Source organism: Aricia agestis, chromosome Z (assembly GCF_905147365.1).
Source record: "Aricia agestis chromosome Z, ilAriAges1.1, whole genome shotgun sequence".
Lineage (NCBI taxonomy): Eukaryota > Metazoa > Arthropoda > Insecta > Lepidoptera > Lycaenidae > Aricia > Aricia agestis.
This window is the reverse complement of record NC_056428.1, coordinates 20923043-20941236: the sequence shown is the minus strand read 5'-3', so window position 1 is coordinate 20941236 and position 18194 is coordinate 20923043. Positions and strand designations below refer to the sequence as shown.

The 18194-nt window shown below is 35.1% G+C and overlaps 1 protein-coding gene across 1 annotated transcript in view; it reads left to right on the top strand.

The window, feature by feature from the left end:
• The first annotated feature begins 3690 nt into the window (after window positions 1-3690).
• LOC121739501 (endoplasmic reticulum mannosyl-oligosaccharide 1,2-alpha-mannosidase) overlaps window positions 3691-18194 on the top strand; it is a 35407-nt gene continuing 20903 nt past the window's right edge. The window contains exons 1-5 of the mRNA XM_042131994.1: window positions 3691-3868; window positions 4793-4930; window positions 7035-7137; window positions 15065-15250; window positions 17199-17347. Coding sequence (XP_041987928.1) covers window positions 3746-3868; window positions 4793-4930; window positions 7035-7137; window positions 15065-15250; window positions 17199-17347 — 699 coding nt within the window. The 5' untranslated portion in view covers window positions 3691-3745. The remainder of the gene's footprint in view (window positions 3869-4792; window positions 4931-7034; window positions 7138-15064; window positions 15251-17198; window positions 17348-18194) is intronic.

Here is an 18194-nt window from a genome sequence, read left to right as displayed (position 1 = left end):
TATCGCAAGATACAAGCAGCTAGCCAAAGCCGTTCGAGTAAGCTGGGGGCTTAACCCCCAAATAGTTAGGATTATTTATACTGCGGTCATAGAACCGACTATTCTGTATGCATCAGCAGCGTGGGCACCCACCGTGGAAAAGATGGGGGTCCAAAAAAGGCTCAACTCCGTCCAACGGGGTTTTGCCCAGAAGATCTGCAGAGCATATCGAACCGTCTCCCTGAACTCTGCAATGCTGTTGGCTGGGATACTCCCTCTTGACCTCAGAATACTCGAAGCATCGAGGCTTTATGAGGCCAAGAAGGGAGTACCACACCCGGCACTAAGAGACAGGGAGGTGGAGCGAATGGCTCCTGCGATTGAGGACCCACATCCGGCAGAGCAGGTAGAGCTGAGGTTCGGGTTGGTAGATGAAGACTCATATGCAGACGTGGTTAACAGCCACGTCCATAGGATATATACGGATGGCAGCAAGATTGAGGGTCGAGTTGGAGCCGCACTCTCCGTATGGAAGGGTGAGGCCGAGACAAAGGCCGTCAAGCTTGCATTGCCGCCGTATTGCACCGTCTACCAAGCCGAACTTCTAGCGCTCCAAAGAGCAGTAACTATAGCCTGCAAGAGTGGACTGGCGAAGGTCGGAATCCTCAGCGATTCCAGATCGGCTCTCCAGGCTGTCACTCTTAGTTCCCCTCATCCCCTGGCAGTGCAAACAAGGGCGGCCCTCCGAAAAGCTGCATTGCAGAGGCGGGAGGTCTCCTTGTTTTGGATCAAGGCGCACGTAGGGTTGAGAGGGAATGAGAGAGTTGACGAATTAGCCAAGAAGGCCGCGCTGGGATTGAGGAGGAAACCCGACTACGATCTGTGTCCTGTTTCATTCGTCAAGCGTATCTTAAGAGAGGATACGATTGAGGAATGGGACAGGAGATACGAAGTGGGAGGGACGGCTGGAGTCACGAAGCTCTTCTTCCCAAGCGCTGCCGCTGCGTACAAAATAGTCAAAAAGATAGACATCACACACTACACCACACAGATTCTGACTGGACACGGCGGATTCGCCTTCTACTTGCACAGATTCAAGTTGAAGGAGGATCCGTCGTGCCTGTGTCAGCCAGGAGTTGAGGAGACGGTTCCTCACCTGTTACTCGACTGCCCAATTTTTGCTAGCAATAGATATGATATTGAACAGAAATTGGGCACATCGATGACAGGTGAGAATCTGCCATCCATCCTGGGGGGAAAAAAGCGGGACATATTCCTGGCTTTTTGCAGGAAGATTGTGGGTGCAGTATGTAAGAAAAACAGTGATATTCTGTGTGATAAAAGTTAGGTTCTAGTTTAATGGTTAGCTGTGATATTAGGATAGTTTTACATTTGTGCCGTTGTTTTATCTTTGACATTGTTGCTGTATAATATTGAAAATGTGGATTGAAATTTTATTTTTGGTAATTTTTATTTACAATTTGTACTTATCACATTGGAATTTTATTAATCAGAAATTTATTAAATGGAACATATGGAAAATTGTAAGAAACTGATTATTGGAACCATATTGTATGAAGGATAATTTTACATAGGCTATAATATGAAAAATCGAAAAGAAAAAGGAAATTGTATAAGAGTGACAAGAATCACGAAATGATATTTTAATGTAATAGCTATCTAAGAAATCAGTAAATAAGACTAAAATAAATAAAAAGGAATAGAAGGAAAAGAAAAAAGAAATTAAAGAATAATAACAAGCCCTAATAATGTTAGGGGGGTGGAAATACAAAAAAAAAAAAAAAAAAAAAAAAGCTATTATTGTTAAATACTTACCTAGCTTTGCATTATTTAGAGGTAAAGTTTGTTTTATTTCGATAATTTTATTAAAGTTTATCGGAAAAGTACAATTTTTCGTTAAAATAATGAAAAACTATACAACCAAATGAATAAATGGTTATAATCGCGAAGCAAAAAAAAATGTTGTAAAAGCCATTATCAACTAGATTTTTTGTAGTAAAAGCCATGCGATCTCTGAAACTATTGAATGTAGAATATTTTGAGTTTCTATTTAATAAACTATCCGAAAATCTAAGCTAACTGAGCTATGGTGGTTTATTATAACTTCAAAGAATAAAAAAAGTTTGAAGTCGAGAAAATGTTGCAAAAGCCATATTTGTTGGTGACGTGTCTTTTACTACAAAATGTTTGATAGTATTATCTTCAAGTATTGTATATATTATGTAGTATTAACCACGAAATTAAAAATTTGTCGCTTACTAGTTACTACATAAATTTCAAAAATTAATTGAAAAAATTGCGCATTACAACATTTTCAAAGAAGAAAACTGGGTATATAATGAGTTGAAAAATGCTGTAAAAGAATTTTTTTTTTGCGAATTTGAACATTTCGAAAATACATATCGATAGAGCTCGCGATTCTGAGTAAGAAACCGTTAAAAACTCATTTTGGCCAAAATGGCTTTTACGACGTTTCTACCCAGAGGGGTCGATATAGTGTCATTGAAGTCGACTAATCGGTCGGGCTAATAAAGTCAGGCTAATTTTTGCATAGATAATCATCGTCGAGTAGCCATTCACGAAAATCACCTTGCCATACTTTTCCGACAGGTCCCAATGGCCGCCATACCCACAGAACAATAAAAACAGGCCATTTAAACCACTGTTCTGAGATATATGTATAATGTATAAACCACTGCAAAGGTGTCTTTTTTTTTCGCCAAACGATTTGTACCAGTATGCCATTTAAATTTTTGGAATGTACTATAATTGACAAAATATGACCGTTATTATTTTTCCCATACTTTTATTAGAGTACTTACGGTAGTAGTTTTTTATACGTCATAAAATATGGTATAGTCTGTCAAGAAAGTAAAGAAATTAAAAAGTGGCAACATCGCAGTGTCATCCCTTTCTTCTTAGATTGATTTGAAAGGGATGACACTACGATGTTGCCACTTTTTAATTTCTTCACTTTCTTGACCTGGTAAACCTTAATTTAAATTTTAACTTTCATTAACTCAACTGAAATATAAAAATAAATCAAAAACCTTTTAATTTCATAAAAAATAAACGTTATTGCTGCTGCGAAACCCTTCATGGGCGAGTCCAACTCGCACCTGACCGATTTTTTTAGTGACCCCTCGATATTAAATCGAATATTTTGTGTCTGTTTGCTATAATGTTTCCAAGGCCATATTATGCCAACTGTCTAGTACTCTAGTGTCTTTGTGACACTTGACAGTAAAAAAAAGTTTTTCGATCCTTCAATAGTTTTGCACTTTTTGGGATTTTTGCAAAATAAATTACTGAAAGAAGCAGGAAGTTAAATAAAAATATTGAATTTCTAAAAGTGAGTGAAAGTACTTGTGTACTTATATTTACAAATATTACAGCTCAAACTTCAAAGTTCAGTTTTGTTAAAAAATTCGAATCAAAATGTGATACTTAACTATAGGTCATGACTTGGTCATGACTAAAGAATTACCCAATTTTTGTTTAATGCGTTATCGGAAGTGATCGAAATTAGTTTTTCGGTAACGAAGTAATAATTTTACTTCCCTTAAAATTATCATGTAAATATTTTATTGTTAGCAATTATTCATAACCTTTGCAATAACTATATTTGAATAAGATCTACGATAATTTTTGACTGTAAACTGTAATATCATTTTAGAGCTAACTTGCTCGTGACATTTTAGAATATGACTGTGCAATCAATATACAGATAAAATATATAACCGAAATGGGGAAACCGGATACCAACATAGACTTTGAGGCCCAGGCTCCTCTGGTAAAGGAGGGTGATGAATGGAGTACTCATAACCTTCACGATGATCAAGCTGTGTCACATAGAAAAATAATCAGGGTAAGTTATAATTCATTGCCATAGTTATTTCTATTCGTAGTCAGTTCAATATATCACTAACAAATATAACTCTTAATGTGATCAGTGTGTGAGAACAGCTAAACCATTATACAAATTGCAAAAATAAATTTAAAATATTATTAGCAGCAATAAACAGAAAATCTACATTTCAAACAATGTAATAAAAGTTTGCTGACTGTTGTTGTTGGTTAACTTTTGAACTAAACATTTTGTTTGCACTATTATAAACACAGACCATTTTCCTGTATTGTTACAGTTTATAACACAAGTTATGTATGGAATTCCCCTGTAAACATCATTAATTAGATTTAAGAAAAAATGTCTATAAACAATACTTACTGATTTCTTTGAGTTTACAAACTGCTACAAGTCACATCACATTATGCAGCTAAAAAGCTTTATTAAATGTAACACTACATACACAACTGCTAGCTATTATTGTGTATTAAACAATATGTGCTAGACGGAACCAGCACATTCATAATAAGTAGTGATGCAATCTTGTACTGCATCAAATACAATTGTCCTAGACTGCTTACGCCGTGCACTATTTTCTGGTAGTGATGTAACTAGTCTACAAAATGGATTTGAAAGAGGTAGATCGGTGTATTCCATTTTTTATTTAACATTTTTTATTATATTTTGATATTATATCATAGTCTTATATTTATGATACTTTTAAACCCTATTTCTGCTAAAAATATATGGAAATTGTTGGCAGAAGTGTGCTTTATATGGTTTTAAATAAATTGTTTGTGTCTTTGTTTTAAATATCTGATTGCTTCTGTTTACAAGGAATGTTTAAAAATACATTAATTTAGTTGGATTGTTTTTCGAACCATTATTTCTTCATAATTATTATTAGATACAATCACATTTTTAATAATTCCATGTTTGTTTCAGAGGTGGAACCGTCTGTCTCGTCTACAGAGATCTCTAGTGTATGCAGCAGTTATTGTGTCAATAACGTTATTAGCATTACTTTATACTTCTAAAACAAATGTAGTCTATGTACATAATGAAATTAAAATAGCACAGCCGGTAAGTATTTTATTAAGGTTACCTTTTCAAAAGAATGGTAATTGTTAAGGACGCTATCACAAAAATTATTACAAAAATTAGCAGGTCAGTACGAATATCGACGTTAAGGATATTACGAGGGCTGCTATTTATGTATCCGGAACTGGCCACTTACAAGAACAATATTTAAAAAGTAATTAAGTACAACATTTGAAAATAGAACTCTTTGGTTGAAGAATACATTTTGTTTCATGTGACTGTCAATTATTTTTCCATTGTGGCGTCATTTTGAAAATTGCGTGTCTTCATTTGCCATGGATTTAACGCGTGAACATTTTCGTGCAATGATTTACTACGATTTTCGGCGTGGGCTAAATCAACAACAGTGCTTTATTCAACTCACCGCAACTTTTGGAGATGAAGCACCATCAAAAACCACTGTTTATCACTGGTACAGTGAGTTTAATCGTGGGCGGTCTATGCTCACGGATGAAAATAAAGAAGGTCGCCCAAAAACAGCTGTTGTCCCACAAAATATAGATGCTGTGCGGGAATAATGCGTGATCGTCATGTTACATATCGCGAGATAGAGGCGTCCTTAGGCATAAGTATCACGAGCATACATAAGATATTACACGAACATTTGGCTGTAAAAAAAATATGTTCGCGTTGGATTCCGCACAACTTGACAATCGATCAAAAACGGGCTCGTGTCGATTGGTGCAAAAAATGATAAAAAAATACAACCGTGGTACGTCAAAAGCCGTTTATAATATCTACACAGGTGATGAATCTTGGATCTATGCATATGACCCCGAAACTAAACAACAGTCAACGGTGTGGGTGTTCCAAGATGAGCCGAAACCAACAAAAGTTACTCGTGCAAAAAGTACTTTGAAGCAAATGGTCGCCTGTTTTTTTGGAATTAATGGACATGTGGCTACAGTGCCATTAGAGAATCGTAAAACGGTTAATTCTGAATGGTATACGACCATTTGTTTACCAGAAGTCTTTGAAGAAATAAGAAAGGACAACCGACAACGCAGAATCATATTACATCACGACAATGCTAGCTGTCACACCTCAGCTGAAACAACTCAGTTTTTGGAGGGTCAAAAGATCGAATTGACTGGTCATCCGCCGTACAGCCCTGATTTGGCACCTAACGATTTCTTTTTATTTCCATACGCGAAGAACAAATTACGTGGTCAACGTTATTCGAGCCGCGAAGAGGCTGTTGATGCGTTCAAAATGCACGTTTTGGAGATACCTCAATCAGAATGGAAAAAGTGCTATGAAAATTGGTTCCAGCGTATGCAAAAGTGTGTCGATCATCGCGGCGAATATTTTGAAAAGCAATAAAACCATATTAAATGATATATGTTTGTTTCTTTTTTTAATTCCGGATACATAAATAGCAGCCCTCGTAAAATAACATTCAATATCAGCGTGACTTGTACAGTGGAGGTTATGACGCTCGCCAAGTTCTTGATAGGGCGAAAATGTATGAAGAAATTTGAGAGTGTTTCTTATTTTCCTTTTAAATGGAAATGTTATTTATTTTTATATAAAATATTTAGCTATTCGTACAGGGGACTAAATAAGCAACAATTTTTTTGTATATTTATTTTCCTTAGTTCAGTGTATTTAGCTAAGTATAATGGTACCTAATCAAATCCCATTTTTTTTAATCTTTTGTGATTATTGTGATGGTTAAAACGTTTTTATGGTGTAGACATGGAGATAAATATAATATCTTTAATTTGAAACCAAAATATCCTCGCAGTGTGACTCCTAATTCTTTAAAATGGTACCTGAAAATCGCTGATATTTGTGAAAAAATGTGATAGCGTCCTTAAGTGTGATACTAGTGGGCATTTGAAACATTATTGCAATATGGTTCAAAAGCTAAAATATTTCAGTAATGTATGTTTTCAGTGTAATAATACTTATTTTTTGTACCATCAGATTGCTTCATAAACAGATGACAGACTTACATCATGTGGTTAGGGCTATGTCAATCAACGTAAGGCGATATAGCTGGGTTTGACATAACCCCACCAAAATAAGTTGGTCATCTTCTTACAAAAAAAACTTCTCTTATGTGTGCGTTTTTTTTTTTCAGGAACCTGTAAGCAATGATACTCTAGTCAATGATCTGCTACAAGCAGAAAAACCCAGAAGGACTGTATATGATAGTGAAACCAATGAGAGGCCAGTATTCACAGGTATTACTGACAATTTCATAGGTATTGTACGAAATTCTTAAAATTGTAAAAGTCTTTAACACATAACATGAACCTTATTGTGAGTTGTGAGTACTGTAAAGGGTGTTGTTTTTTAATCAGCATTCATATTGTATTTATTTTGATAATTATTATTGATATGTCAATAAAAAATAATACTTGGCAAAAGGATTTAAAAAATTGGCAGTAAGTAAGTATATCAACTCGTAGTTGATAGGAAGGGTAGACCTAATGCTGCATGCATAACGTGACCATTGATTTATTTTTGTCAGAGCGGGACATCTGCAGAATTATACATAAAATAAAAAAGTTGGCCAAGTGTGAGTAGGACTCGCACACGAAGGTTGTACTATTATAAAGCAAAAATAGGAAAAAAAATGTGTTTTTTGTATGGAAGACCCCCTCAATTATTATTAATTTTCTTTTTGTTATTAATTAATTATTGAAATATAAATACAATTGAGTGGTTTGTGAATATTTCAAGTGCCTATCTATTGGCTTTATTGATACTGAGCAAAATATTATGGCAGAAAAATCATATTGTCTGTTGTATGGGATTGCATTACTTCCTGGCATTTCACAAGCATTTCGAATGTAAAAACTTAAAATACATTTTGTCTGTTTGCAAAAGCGGGACAGTTTCGGCCTCGCGGGCAGGGCTCGGAACTGGTTTGAAAATACCGGTTTATTTCGGTTAAAAACAGGTAAATATATCGTTCTTTTATTTACCGGTTAAACAAGCGAACGGTTTTTACCTAACCCAAATGGTAAAGGTTACCGGTTACTAACACACAAACGATTTTGAAAACCCAAATTAACCGGTTAATTCTTCGATCGCGCTTCTTGGAAATCTATTTTTATCACTTATCGCGGCCCGCTTGGGCCGCTTGGGAGTTGATAAGATAATTTCGCAATTATTTTCACCTATCTTTTTTTAATTTTAGAATGTTTTTTTTTTTAATTTTTAATTTAAAAAGAAATGTTTGATTTGACATACAGAGATCTAAGGGCCGGGACACAAAAACACGATACGACGTCGTATCGTGTTTTTGTGTCCCGGCCCTGAGGGCCAACGCTAAAACACGGGCGGATACGGGCGCGGGCACACGCGGCCACGCGGGCCACGAATCCGCGAGCGGGCACCCGTCGCGTGCGCCCACCTCATTTAGCGCTGCTAGTATAATTTTTATCTCGAGCGTGTAGTAGTGTCGAGTAGATTACCATGGATTAGTTACTAATTTACTGCGAAAAGCGTTACGCCCGCGCCGTGTGCCTGCCGTACGCCGTAATTTAACGGCCGTAATAGGCCTCCGCGCGGCATTTTTAGGTAGCGCGCGCGGCTTCAAAACCGAGCACGTCACACTGATTATTTTTTAAGGTATTAAATATTAATTTAAAAATTTAAAAAACTTATGGTGTATTCCGAACACTTCAAAGAATTCGCTCCCGTTGGAAATTTAACTTAAAGTTAATTTTTCAACAAATTGGACAAATGTTAACTAACGAAATTTTCTCGAACTTCCGTCCTGTCGAAGAAGAAGAAGAACGGAGCGCGGGATATTTTGACAACTAACACTGGCTTGCCGCCTTTTTCACTTCTCTGGAGCGGTCAAAAAAAGTTCTAGATAACCTTAAATGTACTTTTATGTTAAATGATAATAAAATGTTGGATAATCTTTCACGTTGTCCTAATTGAGCCACCATCGTCCCCAACACGTCCTCATTGTACATTATAAAAAATGTTTAAATAATTTTCGTAAAAATTTTTCAGTTCGTGGAGCCCTTTTTATACACATACAGATCACGCCATAAAAGTTAAAAAAAATCAATACTTTGTTTAAATAATAATTTCATAACATAAGTATACAAAAAAATAGAAATCCAAGTAATATTGTCAAAAAAAATTTTGTTTCATTTATCATCACATAATTCTTTTATATTAATGAAAGACATGTATTAAATAAAAAAAAAAAAATCCGCCATTTGTTTACAAAAAAATTATAAACAAATGGACTATTTCGATGCTTTTAAAAATTTATTTTGCTTAACTCTATGCTCTAGAAAATATTATGATTTTTAGAATTAACTTTTTTTCTTAATAACAACGTTTAATTGTTTTTAATCGTTTTTTTTATATATTTCTATTGTTTAACCCTTAATTGGGCGCATCAAAAAACTCACACAAGTAGTCGCATGGGGTCTCTACTGACCCCAAATTAAAAATGAAAATTAAGTTGAAGAAATGAATAAAACGAAGTATTAATTATGCGAATTGTTAGAATGATTTATGATAACTAGCTATTTGACCGAGCTTTGCTCGGTATTCGATAAAACACGAATGAAATTACATTTTCTAAAAATGATTCCTAGCTAGATCGATTTATCGCCCCCGAAACCCCCTATATACTAAATTTCATGAAAATCGTTGGAGCCGATTCCGAGATTCCAATTATATATTTATATATACAAGAATTGCTCGTTTAAAGATATAAGATTAATCACAATAAGCAATAACCTTCATTTGCCTTTATACAACTAAAAAAATCAATCAACTACTGCTCTGTCTCAAAATCTCTTAAATATCACTATGGTTGTGATCGAGATAAAAAAAAAACAATTAAGTATTCAATTTGATGACCAGATTTTTTTTGAAACACCGAAGGAAGTAGGTCCTGAGCTAATACTGACAAACATATTTTCCTCATTTGCATGATTTGTTACGCACTTCTGGGTCATCACCCCCTCATCATCATCACCATCCAGGATCAGGTCAGGGATTATTTTAGGCATCTCTGGGCTCTTAAAATATCTTGTCTACCGATTCATTCCCATCACAAAACGGTGCATAGTTTTGAAGTTCGAAGGCTAGGCTCGCAAAAAGTATTTTATCTTCAGAAACCTTCCAGCCTTCAGCCTATTTCACTATCAATATTAATTTTAACAATAGAAATATTTAAAAAACGATAATAAACAATTAAATATTGTTATTAAGAAAAAAATTTGTTTCTAAAAATCATATAATATTTTCAAGAGCAAGTTAAGATTTTTTTTTAAAAGCATCGAAATAGTCTGCACACCCTCGCACTCCCCTCGCCCGCCACCCTTTGTTGAAATCTTACCGGTGAAGCCAAAATATAAATTATTATTATTATACTTAATCGGCCACTCGATATTATATTGTTTTATTTACATATATATTTTTTTTATTTATATTAAACACTTTCGCATATTATACTTACACTAAATCTCAATGTTATTTTATTTAATTCATTTTATATTATTAATATTTTACGCATTATTATATTTAATTATTGTATGTATTTATTTTCTTATTATTTATTTCTAATAGGTACTGCTTGTTGTCTGTCAGTCGCTTGACAACTACTCAGGATCCACAGAATACCAGGGATCACGGTATAGGACTATAACCTATACCGTGATCATAGCCTGAGTGGAATCCCTTTCGACGGTATATTCGCATCGCACTGGCTCACACTACCTACTGATAGTGTAGCAAGGTTAATTTTAAGTTTTTATGTCCTTTTTATTATTATCATTATCATTATTTTTTTACCGTTTATTGTTGTAGTTTACTTTGTTTTTAATGTTTAATATTTTATATGAATCTAAGTGTAGTGTGATGTGAATGTGTGTTGAATAAATGTTTTATTATTATTATTATTATTATTTGTTTATACATTTTTTATAAACAAATGGTGGAATTTTTTTAGTTAATATATATGTGTCTTTCATTGATATAAAAACAATTATGTGATGATAAATGAAACCAAATTTTTTTGACAATATTACTTGGATTTATAGTTTTTGTCCAAGTTAAAAAGTTATTATAAACAAAGTATTATTATTTTTTAAACTTTTATGGCGTGATCTTGTTAAATATGTTTGTATAATATACTAGATGTACCGCGCGGCTTCGCCCGCGATAATTAGGAATTTTACAGAAACCGTACATTTTCCCATAAAAAATAGCTATACTCCCTTCACGTAAATATTGCCATAAAAATTGCTCTAGTAGTTCGTGAGATAAACCCTTTCTAATATTTCCCCCGTTTTCCACATTTTCCTGAGTTTCTTCTTTCGTATTAGGTTAGCGTTATAATATATAGCCTTATTCGATAAATGAGCAATCTAACACTGAAATAAGTTTTTAAATCGGACCTGTAGTTCCTGAGATTAGCGCGTTCAAGCAAACATACTCTTCAGGTTTATAATATTGAAGTATAGATTTGTTTAAATTATCGCTTGACAAATTCGTGTCTCGATCTAAAAGACTATGAAAAGTACCAATAACAGGGTCATAATAGGCTCATAATCATGGGACGATGCATGGTATAATATGGTAGTGATGATGATGATGATGAATGGATGAATGTAATTTGCATAGTAGCATATGCTTTCCGTTCTTAAAACAACGCCGAAACTCCCAAACTTGTATCTATAAAGAATCAGGAGTTCTCTCAGCACCTTCCGAACCACGGTATACCAGGTATACCTCGGTGCAAAATCTTACTTTTCTGTAGCATATGCTTAGCATACTTCTCACGAAACCGAAGTCACCATATGTTTTCCTATAAATTTTGAGGAGCTCCCTCGATTACTTATGGACCCTTCATCAGATCACCACTTTTGTGAATATAATACCAAATTGAGATGATACCCTATATACCAAAAGAAAAATTTTAAAAATTCGTTTACAAACGGTGGAGTAATTGTTGAACATAAAAAAATGAACATAACACCTCCCCCAAGTCGGTTAAAATTGTAGCCTATGTGTTATTCATCATACATTAAAATCTGTTCAGTAGTTTTTGCGTGAAAGAGTAACAAACATCCATACATCCAAACAAACTTTCGCCTTTATAATATTAGTAGGAAGTAGGATGTTTAAGGGCTCCACGAAGTGAAAAATTTTTACGAAAATTATTTAAACATTTTCTTAAGTACAATGAGGACGGAAGTTCAAAAAAATTTCGTTAGTTAGCATTTGTTTAATTTGTTGAAAAATTAACTTTAAGTTAAATTTCCAACGGGAGCAAATTCTTTAAAGTGTTCGGAATACACCATAAGTTTTTAAAATTTTTAAATTAATATTTACAATATTTCGCGGTCCGAAATTCGACCTGTCGCGGTCCGCACACGGACCGCGGTCCGCCTGTTGCCTGCCGCTGACTTAGGCTATAAAACAAATACACTTTTCAAGTCGAGTAAAATAAAAAATAAACACTACATTTTTTAACTGATACTGATATTAAATATCTAATAGAAAACTAATTACCTATTAAAATCTGTATAATCATTTTGTAAAAATCAAAATTGTCTGAAACGAGATGGTTGCCGATAACAGGCATAAATCATAATATTCATCCTACAGCACACATACATACTACGTAGTAATTACAATGTCCATTACTATTACTGAATTCTGATGAATATAATTTGCACATTAACATATACTTTCCGTTCTTATAACAACGCTGAAACCCCCAAACTTGTATCTATAAGGAATCAGTTCCGTCAGCACCTTCTCAACCATGGTATACCTTGATGCAAAATCTTACTTTTCGCTTGCGCACGGGGTGGCAACGTCGCGCGCGGCAAATTACCGTTTAATTTTCAATACCAAAACTGAAATTAAAGAAAAACCAGTATTCTGCGTTTACCGGTTTTTACCGGTAAAGTGCAACCTTTAACCGAAATCGATTTCGGTTTGGGGTCAATGACCGAAACCGGTTTTGTTCTGCAACCGGTTTCCGAGCCCTGCTCGCGGGTGAAACCGGGACAGACTGCCTGAAACCGGGATGTATGGTCACATTATGCATGCAGCATCTACCTAGTGTAACAAAACAAAATGACAAAACTTTATTCCCCTTATAATATAGAGTTTTTGTAAAAAATGCTGATAGCATTGAAAGATTTTTAACATTGTATGGGTATAAAATTCATGAAGCTAAAAGTATTTTTTAGTACTGATAGTTGATACCTTCAGAATAAACTCTATAACATACACACACTGGCAAAATTAGCGGAACATAGGTAAAAAGGGCCAAAACTTGAACTCAAGTGGGTCGGGCTGTCTGAAAGCCTTTTTTATAGCTTCTAAGCTCATTCAAGAAATAAAATATTGAACAAAACTGGCAAGTTGACAGGTTTTTATAGCAATTATGCCCTAATAAGTGTTTTTCGATTATTGACGTTGTAAGTGTTCCTGATAAGAATGGCGTTTTAGCGGGGTGCAAGGTATGCTCAGCTCATTCGATTGTTTGGTTTTTGGAAGAACACATTGCTTAGATACAAAATTAGTGATTTCCCAGCATCTGCGACAGCTAGAGCTGTAACCACGATAGAGAAAAGTCACACCTACCGTTCGGTCAGTCAGGCCTTAGGTGTGTCGGCTTCCGTGGTTCATCGTAACTTTCAACGCTTCAGAGAGACTGGATCTTACGTTCGGAGACGAAAATAAGGCAGATATCGGGTGACAATGGTTCAGGATGACCATTTTGTAAGGAAACAAAACTTAAGAAATCGACCTCAAACTGCTATGCAGACACGAAACCTGTCGGAACAGTTCCAAGATGAACGTGTAAGTGATTGTACAGTAAGAAGAAGATTCAAAGAAGTTAAATTAAACTCAAAAGTGCCAGCAAGGGCACCAAAACTTGAGACAGGACACCGAAGAGCCAGGCTAAGATTTGCGCGTGAACATCAAAATTAGACAAGTGAGTGAAATCGTGTGCTGTACAGTGATTGGAGCAAATTCTGTGTACATTGTATTGACAGGCGATAAAGAATGTGAATAAATCATAAGGAAAGCTACAGGCCATCAAACTTACCGGAAACAGTGGCCTATGATGCAGGCTTCGTAATGGTTTGGAGTTGCATATGATTTGGAGCCCGCATGGAGCTGATGATTATAGATGATGGTATTTTGACAGTACAGGGCTATAGCACCGACATCCTGGAACTGCATGATGTGCCTTTTACACAGTTTTAGGTAGTAATTTCAATTTTATGTGCGTCCATAGAGTAAGAAAATCGGGCATTATTACCTAAACGATGCTGGCGTAGCCCAGGTGGAGAGGCCAGCGTGGTCTACGGATGTGGATCCGATTGAAGACGTGTGGCACATCAATGGGTGAACGGTACTAGTTAAAACTCCAGCTCCAAAATGTGTCCAGGAGCTCGAGTTGGCGCTAGTGGAGGAGTAGGAGAATATCCCACAGGAAATGATTGACAATTAAAATGCAAGCATGGAATGGCGTATCCAGGCCCTCTTGAGATCCATAGAAGGCATTACACGCTTTTAACATGGCATTTCTTTAATAAAAATGGAGAATTTATCTTAAAAACTTACTTCTGAAATTTCAAAGATTTTCTTAATTTTTTGATTTTTGCTGATTTTTTCTATTTTTCACGTTTTTATGCCCTAAATTTATATAAAATTTATTTTTTAATAATCAATTAGTAAATAAATAAATAAATATATAAAATCAGGGAACAATTAAAAAAAAATTGAAAATGTTGTTATGTTCCTCTAATTTTGCCGGTGTGTTTATAAGAGACAATACACTACCTCAAAGTTTTATCACTTTGTTTCTTTACAGTGTAAAATGTGACAATGCCCAGACCCATTGGGCATATTTAGACATTTATGTACCCAGATCCGTTGGGCATATTTGGACATTCATGTGCCCAGACCCATTGGGTATATTTGGACTTTTATGTGCCCAGACCCGTTGGGCATATTTTGACAATTATGTACCCAGACCCGTTGGGTATATTTGGACATTTATGTGCCCAGACCTGTTGGGCATATTTGGACATTTATGTGCCCAGACTCATTGGGCATATTATTTGGACATTAAAAGCCTATATTATAATATGATCGCAGGTCCCGGCAACGCGCGACAATACGCCGTTGTGCAGAGCTTTAGGCACGCATGGCGGGGTTATAAGGAGCACGCGTGGGGACACGACAATCTGAAGCCAGTGTCTGGAATGCCATACGACTGGTTCAGCCTGGGACTGACGATAGTCGATTCCCTGGATACGGCTTATATCATGGGACTTAATGAAGGTAAAACAAGTTAGTTGGGATAGCTAGCTCTTCAGAATATTAATACAAAATTTTATGAATGAGTTTTTTAAAAAATTATATGGGGGAAAAAATGGCGCGATGAACTTGACACATACAGGCCAGGGTGGCCAACGGTGGCGTAAGAACGAGAAGAGGAGAACCTTGGCCTTTTTACGGAGGCCTTTACAGCAGTGGGATAGTAAAATAAATTGGGGAAATTTAATATTTTATGTTTTATTCTATAGGCCTCTTGGATATCGTTGCTAAGCTACGGCAACGCCGCGGGTCGGTTGACGGCGGAAACTCACGGGCGCTTTTCTCATATGATTCTCATACAAGTCACTGCACTTTTTTGGTAATTGTTTATATTTTTAGCACAATAAAAAGTAATGAGCCAAATTATTATTAATTGTGGACTTCATAATATTTCCGCAGACTTTTTTCGCGGAAAATCAGTACTTATCGAAAGCTATATTTACTTAAATATATACGATCAAATAAATACGATACAAATAAATAAATACGAATTTTTTACTTTGTATTTATTTATTTGTAAGATCATCTTCTTAGTTATTACTTGTTACTAAAAACAGGTTGTTTACCTAATTAAACATTATAGAGCACAAACTAATTCCAAAGCAATCATGTTCATGAAGTCTTCGAAATCCATGATGATGGAGAACGAATCATCCGTGTAAAAGTATTACCAGAGACCAGAGTAGGTAAGACTGTACGACGTGAAAGTGGAGCTATGTATTGAATAATCTAAACAAATATATTTTCAGCAACTTTTCAACCATACATGCAAAATAAAAATGGAAAATGCAGATGTATTTCATTATCAAAGAAATTGTTCTTTGATTTTTATGATTAATGTGTAATATAATAAATTTACTAGATGACGCCCGCAACTCCGTTGTGCCATAACTCTTGCACAACGGAGTAACCGCGCGGGATTCGGGAACCGTACATTTTCCCGAGACAAAAAGTATCCTATGTCCAGTGGCGTAAATATAGGGCTGGCAAAATGCCACGGGCCCCCGACCCAAATGGGCAAAAATTTTTAAGTACATAATATTGTTTATTATAAACGTGACGATTTTTACTGATAGAGCCCCATCAATTTGCCACGGACCCCGGATCTTATAGTTATGCCACTGCCTATGTCCTTTTTCGGGACTCTTAAGAATATATTATGGAGTTATCCATGCCAAAAATTCAGCAAAATCTGTTCAGCAGTTTAGGCGTTAAGAGGTAACAGACAGACACACTTTCGCACTTATAATATTATTAGTAAATTAGTAATATCAGTAATTATAATATTATAAATGGGAAAGTGAATATTAAAGGAATTAGTAATAAATATTGAACCGACAATAATTTTATTAAGTATATCGTTTTTTCAATTACAATGTATTATTATACATAAAACAATGGTATTAAAAATAACTTGCACGTGATATTTTAGAAATATTCATGCGAGATTTAGATTTAAGCATGATTAATAATCGGCATGTTGATTTCGATACGTTTCCCAATTCCGTCTCAGAAACGAATAAAACGTTAATTCACGAATCCGAGATTGGGATTTTTGCACCGTACAACACAACAGTACCTCGTACCGCCCATATTTTCCTTATTCAGAGCACTTTTTAACGTTTTCAACGTGTTTTCATTTTTAACTAGTAAACCCAAAGTAAACCATATTTCACAGCTGATCGCACTCTGACACCCACGTGTTGCCTGAATCTGCCACTCGCCGCGCCACTAGAGATATCCAAGAGGCCTATTGCAATTATTCGTGACACAATAAATCAATGTTGTCTACTCGTTGATAACGCGCTGTCAAAAGTAGATTTTTTTTATTTTTGTCACACATTTTACACCTTTGTGATCAACTCATATTAAGCAATGTTATATTCATTTCGAACGTTTGATGCTATTTCAGAATTCGAGGAAGGCAAGGAATGGATTAAGGAGGAGCTAATATTCACCAGAAACAAAGACGTCAATTTCTTCGAAGTGACAATCAGAGTTCTAGGAGCTTTGCTCACAAACTATCATTTTACTCAGGACGAAATGTTTCTTGATAAGGCTGTAAGTATACTAGATGTTGCTCGTAATTTCGCCTTGATATTCGTTTATTGAGGGCAATTTGAAATTTTTCCGGGACTATCCTTTCTTTTCCGAGAGTGATACATTTTGGTGTTACAGTTATAATAGTCTTTCTTAGATATTTATCTCTTGTAATGTCTATTAATTACATCTCAATGTATTTATATATCTATGGATATTACTACTCTTATAATCATAATATTAATACGTGAACGAAAAATTTTGTAACCCTTTTTACGAAAAATGGGGAAACGTAGGTGCATGAAATTTTGCACAGTTATAGTTTATATGGTGAAGGAGTGCATCGAGCTAATATTATTTTGAAATTATGCTTTTATCATACATTTTTTTTAACAAATTAAATATTACACACTACAACACACACATAGGAAATGACATATTTTTGAGTGACAAGCCTATACATACGAATTATACTCTTTTATTTATGGTTGAAGTCTGTTGACAACAAGTTGACAAATTGAACAATTGTTTTGTTATTGAATCTAAGATACTATTATGTTCGGGCCACACTAACGAGAAACGCCGTTAATTATCGCGTTAGTTCTAAAACATGTTATAGCATTATCGCCTTTACATGCCACTAATTAAAGGCGATAATGCTATAACATGTTTTAGAAATAACGCGATAATTAATGGCGTTTCTCGTTAGTGTGGCCCGAACATTAGACAATGCTTACACAGCCAGTCTGAGATCAGCTGAGTCCCAGAGACAAGAGTTGAAAAAAATATTATAAAGTCAATATTTTTTACAAAATATAGGTAGTAGTCCTAATGTCGTTAAAACTAAGGTCGAATTTCGACCATTGGG